The following is an 18,975-nucleotide window of genomic DNA, read 5'->3' as shown; positions in this document are numbered from 1 at the left end:
TTGATTCAAGTTACTGTCGGTATTCCCAAAACTGTCAATGGGTTAGTCCTAAAGTTGTGGGGGACCCTACCCTGGTGTCGCTAGAATTCAGTCTGACCACTAACTATTAGTCATGGAATATGACCTGGAGCAGCTCCTTGAAGTTGATCACAACCGATATCGTCCCTCTGTGTGCGCTGTAAAAGGCAATACTAATCGTTTACTTTTATTTCCTATTCAATTCTATCCATCTACCTAAAATTTGCATGTAGCGATCACCCGTGATTTAATTCAATTGTAATTAATTCTGCTGAATAAATTGTGAATTTGAATTGGTTTCAACTGTGGCAAGGGGAAGTCCGCTGACGTGATTTAGTGTAACTTTGGCTCCACCGCGGGAAGGGAACTGGAATCTTGGACGTGTTACGTTACCACAGTTCACATTATCTGTTATACGGTTGGATCATCAGGCCTATTTATAATTGATTTAGGATATTTAAGAAAAGAAAGAGGTCAGTAGCATTTTTCCCCTGTACTTGTTGGTAGCCGTTTTTTGGTCGAAAAGTGAAATGCCTGTTAATAAAGTGGTAGGCCTAAATGACCGAATGACAGTGTAGTAGTGTGTTTTTATCGTCGGTCTTAGCTTGAATTGATGATGTTTTGTTGATTATGCAAAAATAACGAATAAATCGAATAAAACGTCTTCTACCCTGCGACCAGTCTACTGATCCGTTTATAAAGACAATGGCCATGGCTCCACACGCAGCGCCAACAGCATGCTCAATAAACTTCCAATGTGAATTTATTCATTAACTCATTTTTATGACACTTTGCGATATGTCTGACACTGATTCTGATATTAACGATTTTAAAATTATGTGCATTTTGATATTTTAGTCTTCTGAGTGCAATATGGCAACCTACCAACAACCGACGATAGAGTTTAAAGTCAGAAAAACAAGATCAGTTACTAACAAATTATTGAAGAAGAAAAAGGGGCATCAACAGCCATGTTCCGAGGAGGTTATCCTGCCCCTATCTCCGAGTAAACGAAGATTTGGTGAGCACGACGATTTTCATTGACGCTGATATAAACCATGATAAAACAGATCTTAAGATCTGTTTATACTATTAATGAAATAATATTATTTTCAGACAATAATGCCAATATTATAGCACAACATAGCCCTAGCAAGAGATGCCGCGATACACTTCCTGAGAGTCCTCTCACACAATTGACTTCACCTGGCAAACATTTATTTCATGGACAACAATCAGAAAATGGTAGGTTCTTCATTAATCATTTTCCTGAGATTTTCAGCTGATAATGATGAGTGTTGTTATTTATTTTTTTCCAGAAGCGAATGAGAAAGAAAATCATCTGAAAAGTCCGTGTAGGAAATTGAAAGAAAATTCTTCGAGTTGTCCAAGGATTGGAATTTCGAGCCCTCAGAAACTGCTGTTTTCACCCTCCGAGAAGGATCATTCCAGTAAACCGAGGATTGGAATATCCAGTCCGCAAAAACTTTTGTCGCCTTCTAAATCGAGCAGTCGCAGAAAAATCTTACTCGATTACGAGGATAATAAATCGGATGAGAAAATTAATCTGCTCAGTCCGGATAAACAAACAGGATTTAAATCACCAGTGAAATCATTTCATTCACCGTGTAAATCTAGCAGTAAAAGGAATTTATTTAGTAATGATAGTGATTTGTGTGTTAGCCCTACAAAACAATTGCGCGTCAATCTAGAGAGAATTCCATTCATTAGTCCCGTTAAATGTGTTTCTTCAACTGAAATATCTCGCGAGAACTTCGCTGTTAGCCCCGGGAAACCTAGTTTTAACTGCGTATTGAGTCCAAGAAAAACTTCTCCCGTTAAATCACTGTTTTCACCGAAGAAAAATATTTCTTCTAAAGGGAAACTTAACAAGGGGAGTCCACGAAAGTCTCGGTCAGCGAAGGTGTCGGAGAAATCATGTAAAGTATTGCAGGACAATACTGTGAACAATGAGAATGTGTTTATGAGCCCTGAAAAAAAGCGACATGAAGAGAATTGTCAACGATATCCTCTGAGTCCTCTTAGGATTCCCCAAAAGCTTGCACCTGCTAGTTCATTACTGCAGGAAAGCAATCTGAACAGTGACAATGCGTTAATTAGCCCTAGGAAAAACAAGCAACAAGAGAATCTGCATTATCCACAGAGTCCTCGTAGGACTCCCCGAAAGCACGCACCTGCTACTAATTTACTGCAGGATAGCACTGTGAACAGTGACAATGTACTAGTAAGCCCTAGGAAAAATGAACGAGAAGAGAATTTGCTTTATCCCCAGAGTCCTCGTAGGACTCCCCGGAAACGTGCACCTGGTAGTTCATTACTGTCACCTACAAAATCCGCACGAAGAAGTCTAATTAATAAATCTGGTTCACCAGCTGTCAAATTGACACCAAAGACACTAAAACTTGCAAAACAGGATGGTATGTTACAGTTGGTTATCCATAAAGAGGTTGATTATGAAGTACCAATGTGATTAAATAAGGAAATAATGCTATTCATGGTTGAGCGAGATGGGTGAAAATTTAGCAATTTGACATTTGTACTTCTGGGTTGACCCCATAAATCTGCTCTGCCATTTGCAATAGTCATAAAAAATATAAGTTCAATGATTCTTTGCAGTTGAATGTTATCAAAGTGCCAAAAAGTTGTTGCACACAGCTATTCCAGATCGAATTCTTTGCCGAGAGTCAGAAGTTAAAACTATAAATGAATTTGTCAATGAGCACGTTGATAAAAAGCAGCCTGGGAGTTTATATGTATCTGGTGCTCCTGGTACTGGTAAAACGGCTGTTATAACTAAATTGATAGATGACATGAAGGTATGAATTCATTTTGTAAAACCTGAATAGTTATGATCTGTATGAAACTGGTTTATATCTTAGTGAGGTTAATATGCCCTAAATGATTATGTTTTAGTTTCCTAAAACGAAGGTGAAGTCGATCTTTATCAATTGTATGATGTTGAAGAACACACACGCGATTTATACAAAAGTTTTGAGTGATTTGCATGGAAAGGCAATGACGACTCCATCAATAAAGCTAGCGATGAAGCAGTTGGAGAAATTGTTAACAGCTCGAGGTCCAATGGTGTAAGTAGTACAGTCTGACTCAATTGGGATAAACATGTCAAGATTTTTGATAGCGAATTGTGTTGGCCACTGTATTTTTAGAATTCTGATACTGGATGAGGTTGATCAGCTAGACAGTAAGAGCCAAGAAATTCTCTACAGCATGTTTGAATGGCCTGCATTACCCAAATCCAGATTGATATTAATAGGTTAGTCATATGTAGTAGTAGAAATTTAGATTTGAAGGAAATTGTGTGTACTAATTGTAAAGTAACTCAGCTTAAACCTTGCAACAAGATTTACTCTCATTTTTGATTTGCCAATGCTAAATGTCCTCGATATTATTTTCAGGTATTGCTAATGCGCTGGATTTAACAGATCGAATATTACCAAGATTGCAGGCTCAACCGAAATGCAAACCGACATTGTTGAATTTCACGCCGTACAGTAAAACTCAAATCATGAAGATACTCAAAGATCGTTTGAGTGATGTAAGTCTAAAACAAGGATGATACCAGAAATAATCAATTCCAATCCTAATTTGTCTTAATCGTGAAGAGAGAATTGTTTAGCTGTGTAAATCTGATAGAAGCGATATTTGTGTGATTTTAGGCGGATGATGTATTTGATGGTTCAGCTATGCAGTTTTGCGCGAGGAAAGTTGAAGCAGTTGCCGGGGACATGAGGCGTGCACTAGATATTTGTCGACGAGCTGTTGAACGGGTGGAGGCCGATGTAAGAACTCAACGTATATTGACACCAAAAGGTAACTTTCTATGTTTACCCTTAGGGGAAACTGTCGAAATCTGTTTCACCGTAATGCTGACTTGAGGGATTAAGAGGTTGACATTCTGACCCCTGTGTAGGAGCAGAAGTTAAAATCATTGGTGAAATTGTGTAGTTGTTCCTCGGAATTCATCCTGTTATTTCTAATCCACTATCCGAATAACAAAAAGAGTAAATAGATTCTCTAAGATTATACGCTTATCTTAATTGGCATTTATTCATCGTAGGAAGGCTCTCGTGATCTCCCTCTTTAATTCACAACCTTCAAAATTTACTTTACATCCTAGATGGCGTAACCTGAGATTTACTTGATGATAACTTGTTGAAAGTATTAAATGAAGTATTGTGACTTTTCTTCTTCATTAGATGATTCTACGCCAACAACCAAGAGGAAGATAAGTATCGCTCAGGTGTCACAGGTTGTGAACGATGTTTACAGTACACGTACAATGACCAGTCAACAACAAAATGGATCAATACCATTACAGCAAAAACTAGCTATTTGTACATTGTTACTCATCATGAAAAAAAGCAAAACGAAGCAAGCGTCGATGGGAAAGGTAAGCATACTGCTACTACAATTAAAACTACTTATCTTTGAGCGTTTGTCTTGGGATGCAATATTCAATGGTTATCTATTTTCAGTTGTACGAGAGTTATAATAAAGTATGTAAGAAACGACAAGTAAATATAGTCGACCAATCGGAATTCATGAACGTAGCAACGCTGATTGAATCGAGAGGGATTTTCAAAATCAAGAAATCGAAAGAAATGAGAATGTCAAAGGTGATTGTCAATGAAATGTTCACATATTTGTGGAATATTTTCAAGCCTCGGGCCAAGTTTCACGAAACTGATTTACTCCTTAGAAATTGATTCAAGATAAACAGAATCAATGAGGAAAATAAATTGGTTTAGAAAATAAATTGATTCAGGAGTAAAACTTTTTTGTGAAACAGGAACTTTGCAGATCCAATTTCATGCTTCAGTAAATTTTTAAATGGACATATTTTATTAGAGTTGCGATAGGCATTTCTTCAAAAGAAACCCTGAAGGGTAAGAATATGATTGAACTTATGAAATTGATTGAACAATGTATGTATAACCGTTAGTGTATATTTTATTTATTGCAGGTTTCTCTAAGGTTGGATGAAAATGAATTGGAACATGCGTTACAAGATAAATTATTAATGACTCAAGTTCTTCAAGGCGGGATATAATGAATTGCGATCAATTCGATAACATATAATTTTTTATAAGTTGTTATTGTGAATATGGGTATACTGGTTTATATCTGTAGTTATGATTAATTATTTATGAAGGTAGTTTGATGGTTGTAAGTGGGTTATACTGGTTTATATCTAATTTGAATTATCAAGGTACACTGGTGGTATCACACATATGAAATCAAAATGATGTAAAAAATTGTAATGTAAGTTACTAATATAATATTTTATGTATTGTATTTGAATAATGTTCTCATGGAAAAATCAGCAGTCAACTGACTACATCAACAATAAGCTGCTGTTGCTAAGCATTCAATATGTGGTTTAGCAAACAACATGTAGTTGATTCAATATAATTGAAGAAGATTTCTCTTATTTTATGATTAATTTGTTACATTGGTTGACCTGACAGACAAACATAAAAAGCTGAGCTGAAATTAATTATGATCCTTATTAAGTGAATATTGAATTTCATTGAATTAGTACCGATATTTACATTCTCTAAAGATATTGTATGATACTAGTTGATTAGTTGAACTTGCTTGTTTTTCGCGATATATTGTACTAAATAATCCTATAAATAAAAGGTCTGAAGAGATCAAATAGTCACTGTATCTAAAAAAGTTCTTATCATCTAGCTTCTGTTATTGACACTTTAATAGACTTGTGATGAGGCTCATAATGGGCTACTCGTATCACTTACAACAATTGTGGTTTTTTAGCCCACTTGGTACTGTCGGGCTATTGCATTCACTTTTTGTTCGTTCATTCGTAGACAGTTATATTGGATAGTTTTGAAAAAGCTTCAATGGATTGTCTTGATACAAATGTATTTGGGGTACTGGTATACATGTATCTATCTCAAACACATCTTCAGCCCCAAAACTTGCCCCACTGATTCCTTAAAATCACACAACGGAACTATGTTAGTCGGTAGGCTCCTAGTCTTAATTGAATTATATTAGTAAAACATGTAATCAATAATTGTAAACTTCAGGTGGATAATGTTTTTTGAATCAATAAAATGGGTTATGTGAAATTGAGATATACTTCACTTTGAAATATTTCTTAACTTTGACTTGCTGCGAGGGATTTTTCCAATATGTATACAGGGGGCATTTGAATAAAATAGTCGTATCAAATATGTTGTTGATCGTGGTGGTGGTGATGTCACAGCGAAGACAGTACCGGTTAGTTAGTTACCTAATCGTTGGAAGTAAGCTTTTTATTATCGGATGGGCTTATACCAACTGGTTTGTGAAAATATCCGATCGTGAAACTAAACCACAGACAGGTTACTGACTAAGTACCGGTGTGAGTGTTGTGGACCGTGACAATGGCGTTTGCTCGGGTTTGTCACGAGTTATCTTTTTTATACTACGGTATGCATGTTACACACTGGAGGACCCTCAAAGGACTGCTTCATCGTCAGTTACATCAGCAAGCGCCACTGCGCCAACTGCTCACGATCTCCATGTTCCAATGGCCGACTCTAAAACGAAGAGTCCATGATTGTTCTAAGCACTGATGGAATAGGTTAATGTCGGGACTGTGGTTCAATATGAATTGAGAACCGAGATAGCCAAAACGAAAATTTTAAAGGTGATCCTGAGCTAGATCTGATATAGGACAATTCCAAGTTGCCCCTGAAGTTGAGAACTTACCGGCAACCAGTCGGCATTAAGGTTGGGACCGGCAACCAGTCTACTACACACCCTGATGTGGATATTCACGGAGCTACCCTTTATTGACATGGACAGAAATAATCCGGAGCAAGTTTAGGGAATTTGTTGTAGATGATTGGTAACTGAATAAAAATACAGGGTCGTCGTATCGGAGTTGTAGCAGGTAGGTAGTGTAAAAACGATAATCTGTTAATCCAGTGTCAATTAATATAATGTTGTATATTCGATTCACCGAATCAACAGATTTGGGATATCGTTTTTGCACCAACCAACAATAATTCACTTATGTAAATCTGAGTGAGTGACACCGCACGAGCGATTTGCTTGATTTATCGATTTTAGTAATCAATGCATTGATTAGCTGAATCGATTTCAAAAATTAAGTAGACGAATGCATGAAATTCACTTGGGTAAATCGATTTCAGACCTGAGGTAGCAATTCGTCGACGATTGACAATTCTTCGAAGATCATGACATCGTTCAATATAGAAGACATTCTTAGAGTCGGTGTCGATGTGGGCGGTACGAACACAGACGCTGCCGTGCTGTGCGGTAATCGTCTCGTCAGTTCGGCGAAAATAAACACCACCGAAGATGTAACTGAAGGCGTGGCTAAAGCTGTTGAATTATCTCTCGAATCGCTCGATGCGGTCTACAAGAATAAGAAAATCTTCTCTGTTAATATTGGAACGACGCATTTTGTAAACGCAGTTATTCAGCGGAAAAATTTGGTGAGAGTTGCTGTGATACGATTATGTGGGCCATCATCGCGTGCATTGCCTCCGTTCGTTAATATTCCCGATGATTTGGTATTAATGGTAGATGGAGGCGTTTATTTGGTTGATGGCGGTTTCCAGTTCGATGGACAGTGTATCACAGATCTGGATCATGACGAAATTGAAAGTGTTTCTAGTCAAATTATAAAATCGGGCGTCAAAAATGTTGTGATATCAGGTAGGCAGTCGAATATGGATTGTTTGTGTTTGAATTTTTACCCATATCTCTGAATTATCCCAAAAAGTTCTTTGTCTATCCCAAAAAGTTCTTTTACAGGGGTTTTTTCTCCAATAAATCCATGTCAAGAACAGAAAGTGGCTGAAATAATTCATCGACATTTCCCATCAGTCAGTATCACACTGTCTCATTCTATCGGGCAAATTGGTCTCTTGGAGCGTGAAAGCGCGGCGATTTTAAACGAATGTCTCAAACCATTAAGTCAGCAGACAATTGATGGTTTCCGAAATGCATTAGATAATCTTAAACTAGATTGTCCATTTTTCCTGACTCAAAATGACGGAACACTCATCAGGTATGGTAGGCATCTATTGGCCCTATCTTTCAAACTAAATAACATCATTAATTACTTCCAGTTACTGGTGATATTTCTGTATGTAGTAACAGTCTTTATTTTCTCATCATTTATTGCAGTGCTGCTGATACTCTCGAATTTCCAGTTCGGACATTTGCATCTGGTCCAACTAATAGTATGCGTGGAGCTGCGTTTTTGGCAGGTATTAAGAACTGCATAGTTATTGATATAGGTGGAACTACGACTGATGTTGGAGTATTACGCAAAGGTTTTCCGAGGGAGGCTTCCTCAAAAGTTGCTGTAAGTTTCAATTACTTGTATATATGTCAATTTGTTCATTGTAACATTGTGTTCACGTGGTAGTCTTTGTGTCAATTTTTCAAGCCCATAACCACATACAAATGCACCTTCAATGAATGAGTGGCTCCTTGTAAGATTATCAGTGATGGTTCTCATTAAAGGTTGGTGGAGTGAATACAAATTTTCGTATGCCAGATGTTCTAAGTATTGGACTTGGTGGTGGATCACTAGTTCGAGAATTGACATCTCCTAAAACTCGTGATAGTATGTTCTTAACAGTAAGTTAATAGAAAGACCATCTCAATTAGAACCAATGTCAGGGGATTATGAATTCTATTCGGTTTGATCAATTATACTAACTATGACAATTTTGAACTTGATCAAATTTCCACAGACTCCAATAAAAGTCGGACCACAGTCTGTAGGATATAAATTAACTCAAGACTCGATAGCTTTTGGAGGATCAATGTTAACCGCGACTGATATTGCTGTGCGAGCAGGCCTCGTTCAACTCGGTGATATAGAACGTACGCAGCATATACCAGACGATACTGTAGAATGTGCAATCAGGGAAATCCGTGAAATGATCGAAGGTGTCTTGGATCAAGTGAAGGTATATTTTTTAATGTACTCATACATGATAAACTGCAATGAGAAATTGAAAATTGTCACCTTATGTTTTAAATATTTTGTCTATCTTCAGATTAGTGCTTGCGATGAACCTGTTGTTTTAGTGGGTGGTGGAAGTATTCTAATAGACAGCAAGCGTAAACTGAAAGGCTCCTCCAAAGTTATTAAACCATCTCATTTTGCTGTAAGTTTGAATTCGATTGGGCAATATTGTACATGTTGTACCATTGTAGAAAATAATTTGAGGTTCATTCACTTTTCTGGTTACCGGTGTATCAACTGCATTCTAATATTTACTATCAATATGGTTTTATTATTAAGGTTGCTAATGCTGTTGGAGCAGCATTGAGTAAAATAGGAGGCAGTGTCGATCATATTGTGTGCATGGCAAAGGTACCTCGCGATGAAGCTGTTGAGTCAACTAAGAAGAAAGCTGAAATGTTAGTCCTCCAGGGAGGGGCTCATCCAGACACAGTAGAGGTCGTTGAGGTCACTGAAACACCAGTAGCATATGTACCTGGAGATGCTGTTAGGCTACAAGTAAAAGCAGTGGGCGATCTTCTACCGATTAAATCTTCAATATCTGATGAAGGTATTATGACAATTTAAACCTACTTTTCATTTTAACCACTAATTCCCACGAATGATATTTTTTTGATATATTGTGACTTCTCTTAATAGTTACAGCTGATGCTGTTGATGGTGTTCAGAGCGATGTTAACAATGAGGAAAATGAAGAAGAAGATGAAATACCGGACTCATTAATGCAAAGTTTTAATGCAGGTAGGATAACAAACGTTTTCTACTAATTGCGCTAGCTATGAAGCGGGAGGAACTTCAAATTTCTGTTCTGACCTGAATTATTTTTCAATCGATTGGAGGTAGCAGGATTAATAATCTGGACCCAGGGCGAAGTTTGTTGATTGAGTACCGGTACATATGAAAATGAATTGATTTTAACTGTGAAGCTAAATCTGAGCACGCGATTGTGGAAATGTCATCTCATTTGCTATCATTTACGCAAGGAATATTTGAATTTTTAGGGCGACTTGAAAGTCCAGAGATTGAATACCATGAACACGATATTGATTACGCTACTGGAGAATGGCTCCTGAATAAACGTGACATTGAGTGTATCGCTATCGGTGCTGGTATATTGGGTTGTGGAGGTGGAGGTAGCCCGTATCTGGCGAGATTACATGCACTTAAAGCGCTGAAAGATGGTAAACGAATACGAGTTATTCACCCAAGCAGGTATAATACAACAGGCAGCATACTTATGCATTATATAAGACTTGTTATGTAACAATTTTTATCTATCTTGAAATTGATTTCAAATTTAATTTTAAGCTTTGTTATCCTTGTTAAACAGTTCTTCTCCTTTAGAAATGAAATCAATGTTTTGTTTTTGTATGTTAGATTGTCGGTATCCCCGGATTATGATGGTTATGTTAGTATGGTTGGTTTTATGGGAGCCCCTTTGATCGCATTGGAGAAACTGATTGCTGGCAATGAGATATGTGATTCTGTGCATTTAGTTCAAGAAATTATGCAATCAAACTGCGATAAAATCATGAAAGATGAAGATGGTAATAGGGTGAGTTTGATAGATCGCAAAATCATATCGTTAGCACGTTATATTTGGAAAAAAACTTATTATAAATGTTATTATAATTATAACACCTGTAATTAGGTTCTTCGGACTGAAGAGGATATAAGCAAATTGAAGAAAGTGAAAGCGGTAAAAATGGTAGCTTTGATGAGTGGTGAGATTGGGGGTTTAAATGCCCTCGAACCATTGGCATTTGCTGCTGATATGAATTTACCAGTTGTTGATTGCGATGGTATGGGCCGGGCTTTCCCTGAACTACAGATGGTACTGCCATTCATAAAGGGCTTGAATCCATTCCCAGGCGCGATGGCTGATGATAAGGTATGTATATCGATAAAGTATCGGCTTATGATTTCATTGAACTGCGTACTTAGTGAAATGATAAAAACATTTGTACAGGGTAGGCGATTTGCTGTAATTGATGGAAAGCTAACGCCAAAAGGTTTGGAAGATTTCTTCAGAGAATGTGTGGTGAAGTGCGGGTAAGTGCAGCCTTTAAGTTTGATGCATAAAATTTGAATTCTTCAAATATCGTCATTATTGAAGAAAATGATTCATAATTGCAGGTGTGCGGCTGGTGTTACGCTGTCTTGTTTCAAAGCTAAAGAAGTGAAAGAGAACACCATTCTGTATAGTGTAAGCAGATCATGGAGGGTCGGCGATGCTATTTTACGTGCTCGTGAATTGAAAGTATCACCCGCGTCTGTGGTAATAAAAAGCTGTAGTGGCCGAAGGTTAATACATGGAAAGGTAAATAAATCTTTTCTAGAGAAGCCAAGGTGAATACATACAATATCAATTTAAACAATTGTTATTGCTTTTTCAAAAAACAACGAAAACAGTTGTTTAAATTGATATTGTATGTATTGACCTTCATCAAGACAGGAATTAGTCTCTATTAGAGAGTATAGAACTATTTAAGCCAGTTGAGTTTGCTCAGTCGGGATTCAAATCCATTCTAGCTTATTTCAACAGATTCATGTTGTGGTATTGCCTAATTTCTTCAAGAGAGCGTGTTATTATGTTTTCAGATTATAGACGTAACCCGAAAAACTGAAAATGGGTTTACATTTGGTAAGTTGATCGTCGAAGGTTTCGGTCGTTTCCAAGGCAGTGAGCTACTAGTCGATTTTCAGAATGAAAATTTGGTCGCGAGGAAGCGCATAGCCGGCAGTAAACTAAGCGGCGATGTCGTCGCGACGACCCCCGACCTCATTAGCTTATTAGATGCCGATACAGGAGAGCCAGTCATTACAGAAGAAACCCGTTATGGTCTACGCGTTGTCGTCATAGCAATGCCATCTGCGCCGGCAATGCGTTCTGAGTTAGCATTGAAAGTTGTCGGGCCGCAGGCTTTTGGATATAAGGATGTGGAATATACCCCGCTACCCGATTATCTAGCCTATAAACCCATTCCACCGCCACCTTTGCCGTCGCGTACATCGCTCAGTTAATTTTCAATTTCACATTAGTAATTTGTGTCAATAAGGTGCTATGTTGAGAACAGTGTTGGTGTTAACTCGATCAATTGAATCATTGAAACCGGTAAATTAGATTGTTAATTCGTCTTTAGAAGAAATGATCACGATTAGATTTTTTCCTGTGCTAGGTAACGTTGAATAGTGGTTCTAGGATTCATTCGTCTGAAAGAACTTACGAACAAATAGTCAATATGATAAAAGCATATTATTCATTTGTTGTCTATATTATTGATTAGTCTTGTAATATGTTTTCATGTACTGGTAATTCAAGTGTTCAAAATGAATCAAATCCTTTGCACACTGCTGAATTCTAAATGATACGTCCAAAATGGCTGTTACCAGTTAGAGTACTGATTCCTCAGCCATACTGCCAACAGTAGAATAAACTCAATTTTATATAGAAATATTTTTAGCCTTTAGATACATGATCTAAAAAGAAATATTTTATTGAGAGTTAAGCTCGAATTGTCACCAGCTTAATTTCAAAGAGTTGGTTGTTTTGAAATGAATTTATAAATAAACAACCACTTAATTTATTTTGAAAATGTTAACTTTTTGATGACTTGTGAAATGGACCAAATGGTTTAAGTTACTCAACACACTATGGGCCCAGTATGTAGTAATTACCCTCTTATATGAAAGGTAATACATGTACATGTATAAGTGATTGTAATATGACTTTTTCAGTATCGCAATACCTCAACTATCTACTAATTAGTAACTATACTGAAGTACCATGGAAGCTTACCACTTATCACTTAGATATTACTAATAGTATTGATGTAACGTTATTCACTCTATATAATGTTTTATATATCATTTACAAGAAGCTGCTGATGTTTTTTTAAATTTTGACCAAAATTGAAGGAATTTTTTGTTGTACATTTAGATCAGTTTTATGTAGCCTACCTTACCTTTAGTATGGAGAATGTACATCAGATGGTCAGTTTCTACTATATCTTTATTTCTAACTACGGAACCTGGTTACAGCGAACTTGATGGGACAAGAAAATATATTCGTTATAACCCATAGATTATTATATCCAGTATGAAATTAATCAAATTTTTTTACTTGCGATGAAATTCTTCATCTGATGAATCATTGTATCCGAGTTTGTTGTAACAAGGTTCCGCTGTACTGAATAAGCAGGCCAGATGGTTTTTAGTTTTAAATGGACCAAATGTAATTTCAAAGCAGCAATTTAGAAATTTTTTTCATCTTTATGGAATATGTGTTCTTGCACATCCCCAGTTAACAACTCAATTGTACCAATTTGTTATATCATTATAAGATGATGCATGTTCAAATAAAAATAGTATTACACAAAAATGGCCATTTTTGTCAATTTATGTTAATTTATAGGACCACCAATTTCTAATTTGAGGTTATGATCGCTGCAACTAAAATCATGGTTTGTAGCAAATCTACTAAGTGCTACTTAGTCTATTGCTGGAAAAGATTTGTTAAGGCTGGTTTGTGCTTGCTTTTCACAAAAAATGCTACTTTTGACTTACAAGATGTGAAAGATAATTGTCACAGAACTGGAGCTAAAACAATTGGGTGTTTATGTATGTAAAAATGGAATTTGAGGGCCTGGTTATGGATCAGTTTATTAGTTACCTATCAGATAGAGAATCCCACACTAACATGACGAAAGGAAGTCTGAAAAGTTTCACTATAGTTAATCTATTGATTTGATGTTACTACTATAACCTAAGTCATCTTCAGGGATATCTCATTTGTACTACAATTCCTTAAGATGAAGTAGGTTATAGTCAAAACGATGAATCAACAAATTATTAGATATTGAAACTTCATCTTTCGTCATATCAGTGTGCGATTCTCTAAGCAGGGTCCAATCTAAGCACTCATTAGAGCTAGTAGGTTTCATTATCACTTGTCGTCAGGCTGGTGCATTTTTGTCTCTTTTTCCCAACCGATACAGCAGTTTGACTGAGTGTAGGGCAAGTAGATTTTTGATGGGGCAAGTAAAATTTCAGATATGCTTGCCCCCGGGCAAGTGACTTATTCCTTAGAATATTAGTTATTCTTTCAGGCATAAAAAGGGACATGGTTACAAAAATGACAAGAAAGAAAATCATTTTAATGAAAACGACATTTTATTGTACAAATGATTACAACAATGTTGTGATTTCATGCAGGTTTGACTAATATTTGTTGTATTATTCTTTCGAAATATTTATAAAGTCATATGGACCTTTCATATTCTATGTTGTATTTACATGTTTGATATGGTTGTGCATTAACCTGTCTTTCTGAAATACATCTTACAAGGAATTACATTTTCACTGTATAGAACAAGTTATAAATAAACTAAAACAGGAGATTCTACAGTACATCAAACTGTATTGCACGTCATCTCTAATGATTAATGAATTCGATGGGAAATAAAAAAGAAAAGTGGCCCGCCAACTAGCACATCATGAACACACACCATACAAAATTACCACTTTTTACAAATGATTTGTACATACATATATTTATATAAAATATTTCATCTATCATTTATTTACGATTTCATTCATTTAAGAACTTTTCCCAATATTTGTAATGTTCGTTTCAGTATATTATCAGTATTATACACTTTATACAATAAGATGATACAATAAATATTATAAATCAAGAATATTGATAATCTATGTACAATCAAATATGCTTTTCAGGCAATTGTTTTAAGCAAGAGCAATACATTCACTAGTCTTCCATCCATCTTTTAAAATGCCTAATTTAAACACCCATCCAAAATGTAGAATACCGAAAGTTTCCAAAAAATTTGTGAGAAAACTCAAGGTTGTTTCCAGCTGTCAAAAATCATTTAACTCATCGATGTTTCATTAAGAAGTCTTGATTAGATGAATATACTATGTACAGTACAGGAATCTATGGTTGGAAGCTTCTAATCTATATCGTACCAGCGTGTACTATTCCCAGACCATCGATATCAAACTGTGCAGTAGCCGGCGATGTAATTAACTGTACGGTCTGATTTCTAATAAACGAAAATAAGAAATAATTGTTACGGTACGTTATATTAATTTCCCCAACAAATATTGACTTCAGATACTAAATACAGCGTATTTGCAATTACAGTATCTTCTTACAGATATATGATTCCCAGATTACTTGCGTCAAAATAACTGATAATGAATTCATTCAAATGTCGGAAAGAAACAACTTACTTAGCTTTCGCGTGAGTCAATATGTGTGATTTTAGATTAGTCGACTGCGCAAATTTCTTGTTGCATCCGTCGAAAGGGCAGACGTAAGGCCTGTCACCTGTGTGTATACGAACATGAGTGCGCAAGTTGAAATCCAATGAAAATCGTTTTCCACAACCTTCAAACGTGCACTGAAAAACAAAACACAAAGAACGTAGATAATAGGAAAAATAAACATTGATATCGAATTTTCGGATGCTATCAAAATGAGATTGTACCTGAAACGGTTTTTCGCCGGTGTGCACTAACTGATGCCTCTTCAACTTCGAACTCTCAACAAATGCTTTGCCACATTCCGCGCATACATGAACCCTCGGACCATGTGTGTGTAAATGTTTCCTCATCGCCGAATTATCTCTGAACATCTTCGTACACCCCTAAAAAGTGAAACATAATCCATGATGTAGACATGCAACTGTTACTAGAAAAAAGTAGCTAAGCTCAGCTCAGCTCAATTATGATTGCTACGGGTATGTGCCGAGGAGGGGACATTCAGGAATTGAACCCCCTTACATTTCAGTGCCCTTCAAAAAGCCGGTGTCAAAATATTCAGGTCATGATTTTTCGAAAATTTGGATACAATTTTCATGTTGTTATTTTTCTTTTTTGGAAAATGAGTAAATCCATTCTTAAATGATTCATTCAAGTTTATACAGTACTTACACATACACCTCAGAACATTGTTTAGCTTGGAACTAATCTCAATTATTTTTGTCAATGCAATTGTTTCTCAAATAAAAATCTCAGAATTGCATAGGTCGGAATATCGCATATCATATTTTTCTCTTATAAGTTGAATCCTAATATTGTGTACCTGGGAAATTCTGAACATCGTCCTGACAAAGCAAAAATAATCAATACATGGCTCTCAGACGTGACTTGTATCGAAATGGATTTAAGCAGAATTATAGCTTGTCATATTGAATTGTCACTGCACATCAAACCCACGAGTTCTTAATAATTCTCTCAACTACAAAGGAGGGGCTTTACTCACTTTAGGATAACGAGTCAATCTCCCAGGGATATACAACACTAGACTACAATATTTTGATTGAGATAACAATCAAGTCCGTCAGATATGGGACATATACCATAGCTATTCAACATGGATTAGTATAAAAAGGATAATTTGAGCCCAGTTCTCGGCAACAATTTTTGATGACAAAATTCTCCACCCCAATATATACCTCGGAAATCGCATAAAAATTCTAAAGAATTCTGAGGTAAAAGCGGAGTGTGCTGTATTTAAAATCTGTCCTTTTTCAATAAGAAAGTGCCCCTTTTCAGTGATAAAGTGCCCTTTTTCTTGTAATAGAACTGCCCCTCAAAAAAGCTTCGCACAGGCCTGTTGTATATCAATATACCTTGTGAGGACATGGCACTGTTCTTGGTACATCATCCATTGGTTTCCTTGGCTTCATTCTAAAATATCGAAAATTCCTTCCTGCATAAAATACTGCGATATACAACGCACTAATGGTTACGTAGAGTTAGTAAAAGAAAATTATTAACTAAAACTTATATACCTTTCAACATACCTGAATCCTTGATCCTGAGCACTGAAAGGTAGAGCAGAATAGGTTCACACATATGAGGGTAAAAAATCCATTTAAAATAATCAAAGAAAAATTCAACAAGTTTAAATCATAAAAATAACTACCTAGCAAATTCCGCCAGTTGTTTTGGATCACTTAAATCCAAACCTGGGATTCCACCAGGTGGAATTTTCTTCCCAGTCATATATTCATTGTAGTCTGCATCTGAATCACTGACATTAGCAATTGAACCTGAAACATCACACTGTACTTTATAGACACTGTACTGTATAATAAAAATGAAAACTTTACAACAAAATTTATTTTCTTCATAATCAATTCATTCTAAACTCAAGTCACATTGACCAAATTACAAATATTTAGGACGCAAAAGCCTAACAAGTAAATGAAAGAATGTGACAGCTGCTAAATAACGAGTATTAATAATCTCACCCAGTTCTGTCTCTGCTCCAATGTCGCCAGCATGTTTATTGTCATCTATAATGAAAAATAACATTTGATGTATATTAGGCCCTATAAGAAAACATTTTAAATTACCAGTATATACTTTAGTATGGATCCACTGCCCAGGTAAAAAAAAAAACACAAAAATAAACATACTTTATTAATAAGTCGTGTATTCATTAAAATTAGAATAAAAATTGTCAATGTAATTTTATAATTGCAAAAATTATGTTTCTTTTTTCTCCAAATGTTACTCTTTTTACTTTTTCCGCATTCCTTCCAACATTCTATAGGCCTACTCGAAAAATGAAAAAACATTATTTCAAGTTCTAGTTCCAGTTTTCATGTACCCAGTAATCAAAAAAGGGGAAGCCCCGAAGTATTCACTATTGTCGAACTGAGTTGTGCCTACGTCACGCATGGTGATGACGTCACTAACGACACGAAGCCGCGTTGTTAGCGTAAGGAGCCGTAATGGCCGAATATTCGTAGTCTACTTTGGTTGCGACCGCGGTGCAACTTAACCTCTTAAATTCACCCTTAAATCAAAGTTGGTCAGCACTCCCAATACCCCTGTCTTGTAGCGGAATAATCGGACTATGTCCTAACATGCACAATAAACTAACTTAAAACCCGTAAAGTGGCGAGAAAATTACAGAAAAATGGCTGCCGATCGCCGACGCCGCCATGTTCATTATTCCGCCATCTTCCCAAAAACATGGCTGCGCCCATGAAAATAGACATTATGGCCGACAACAAATCAAAACAACAACTAGAAAACCAAGTTAACTTTCATCATGTGTCAGACGGCAAAAAAATGTTAAGCCCAAATCGTACAGAAATCAAGCGCAAAGATCGTTTCGAAGCTCTGACGTCACCATGAATTCATTATCTCGAACAAGGAAGGCACACCCGTTTTTCATTTCACGGTCAAAAGCAACACGAGCAATATTGACAATTTTAATCGCCCAAAGACCACCCTAATGGTTTTGAACGATAAGAAAAATGATTCCTACCTGTAGCCCACATCGTAACTGAGAATTCTCCGTCGAGGGTTTTTATTTGAACCTGCTTTTGTTCCCATCTTTTCGATGTTCCCGGATGATCTCCAAGCGTTAGTTCGTGGCCGAGTCCGATCAAATGCGTAGCTTTGGCTTTGCCTTTCTTCTTTCCACCTTTTCCTCTTTTGGTGGATGTTAGAACCTCTTCCGAAGAAACCTCTATTTCCTGAGGCACTGGAATTTCCCCGTATGAAACTAACGAATCGCCATCTCCAACGACCTCCTCTCTCGTTTGCAAAACAATTTCTTCGTGCACCGGTTCGGGCAGCGGTTGCAGCGCTATCATAGGTTGCACTTCTATCGTATCATCGCCAATCGTCTCCACTGTTTCTATAGGCATATCCACAGGAATAGATTCTATTTCAATGACTTCGCCATCGTGTATTTCCACTGGTACTTCGGTCATTTCTTCAACGATCTCGACATGTTCAACGTCAGTCGCCATTTTGTCTAACAATGTCTCCCGTGGAAATCACGTGATAACGAATGCCAGCCAATCAACGACGAGCTCAAATATCCTCGAGAAGTGGCAGCATATCGC

General features: G+C 36.6%; 3 protein-coding genes across 4 annotated transcripts; 2 read left to right on the top strand and 1 right to left on the bottom strand.

Moving 5' to 3' along the window:
• Nucleotides 1-254: 254 nt before the first annotated feature.
• Nucleotides 255-6,199, top strand: LOC141898133 (uncharacterized). The gene is made up of 12 exons (XM_074783963.1): nt 255-491; nt 877-1,039; nt 1,135-1,263; nt 1,338-2,456; nt 2,656-2,855; nt 2,953-3,125; nt 3,207-3,313; nt 3,456-3,595; nt 3,717-3,870; nt 4,257-4,450; nt 4,536-4,676; nt 5,024-6,199. The coding sequence occupies exons 2-12, from the start codon at nt 892-894 to the stop codon at nt 5,108-5,110; spliced, it is 2,592 nt and encodes an 863-aa protein (XP_074640064.1). The 5' UTR covers nt 255-491; nt 877-891; the 3' UTR covers nt 5,111-6,199.
• A 666-nt stretch (nt 6,200-6,865) lies between these two features.
• Nucleotides 6,866-14,293, top strand: LOC141898132 (uncharacterized). The gene is made up of 15 exons (XM_074783962.1): nt 6,866-6,964; nt 7,227-7,755; nt 7,855-8,110; nt 8,230-8,410; nt 8,572-8,688; nt 8,805-9,023; nt 9,114-9,224; nt 9,362-9,632; nt 9,722-9,823; nt 10,084-10,294; nt 10,460-10,637; nt 10,734-10,973; nt 11,052-11,134; nt 11,219-11,402; nt 11,684-14,293. The coding sequence occupies exons 2-15, from the start codon at nt 7,272-7,274 to the stop codon at nt 12,104-12,106; spliced, it is 3,060 nt and encodes a 1,019-aa protein (XP_074640063.1). The 5' UTR covers nt 6,866-6,964; nt 7,227-7,271; the 3' UTR covers nt 12,107-14,293.
• On the bottom strand, nt 14,288-18,905 carry LOC141898134 (transcription factor YY2-like). Of its 2 annotated transcripts, none has more exons than XM_074783964.1 (8): nt 18,390-18,905; nt 17,362-17,406; nt 17,034-17,160; nt 16,900-16,932; nt 16,738-16,795; nt 15,592-15,750; nt 15,335-15,504; nt 14,288-15,144 (listed from the first exon to the last, which is right to left on the bottom strand). In XM_074783964.1, the coding sequence occupies exons 1-8, from the start codon at nt 18,877-18,879 to the stop codon at nt 15,057-15,059; spliced, it is 1,170 nt and encodes a 389-aa protein (XP_074640065.1). In that variant the 5' UTR covers nt 18,880-18,905; the 3' UTR covers nt 14,288-15,056. The 2 variants fall into 2 exon arrangements, with proteins under 2 accessions (XP_074640065.1, XP_074640067.1); XM_074783966.1 differs by having other exon boundaries at nt 16,912-16,932.
• Between the last annotated feature and the right edge of the window lie 70 nt (nt 18,906-18,975).

Source organism: Tubulanus polymorphus, chromosome 1 (assembly GCF_964204645.1).
Source record: "Tubulanus polymorphus chromosome 1, tnTubPoly1.2, whole genome shotgun sequence".
In the NCBI taxonomy this organism is placed as follows: domain Eukaryota; kingdom Metazoa; phylum Nemertea; class Palaeonemertea; order Tubulaniformes; family Tubulanidae; genus Tubulanus; species Tubulanus polymorphus.
Note: the sequence above shows the minus strand (reverse complement) of the source record. Positions and strands in the feature narration are given on the sequence as shown.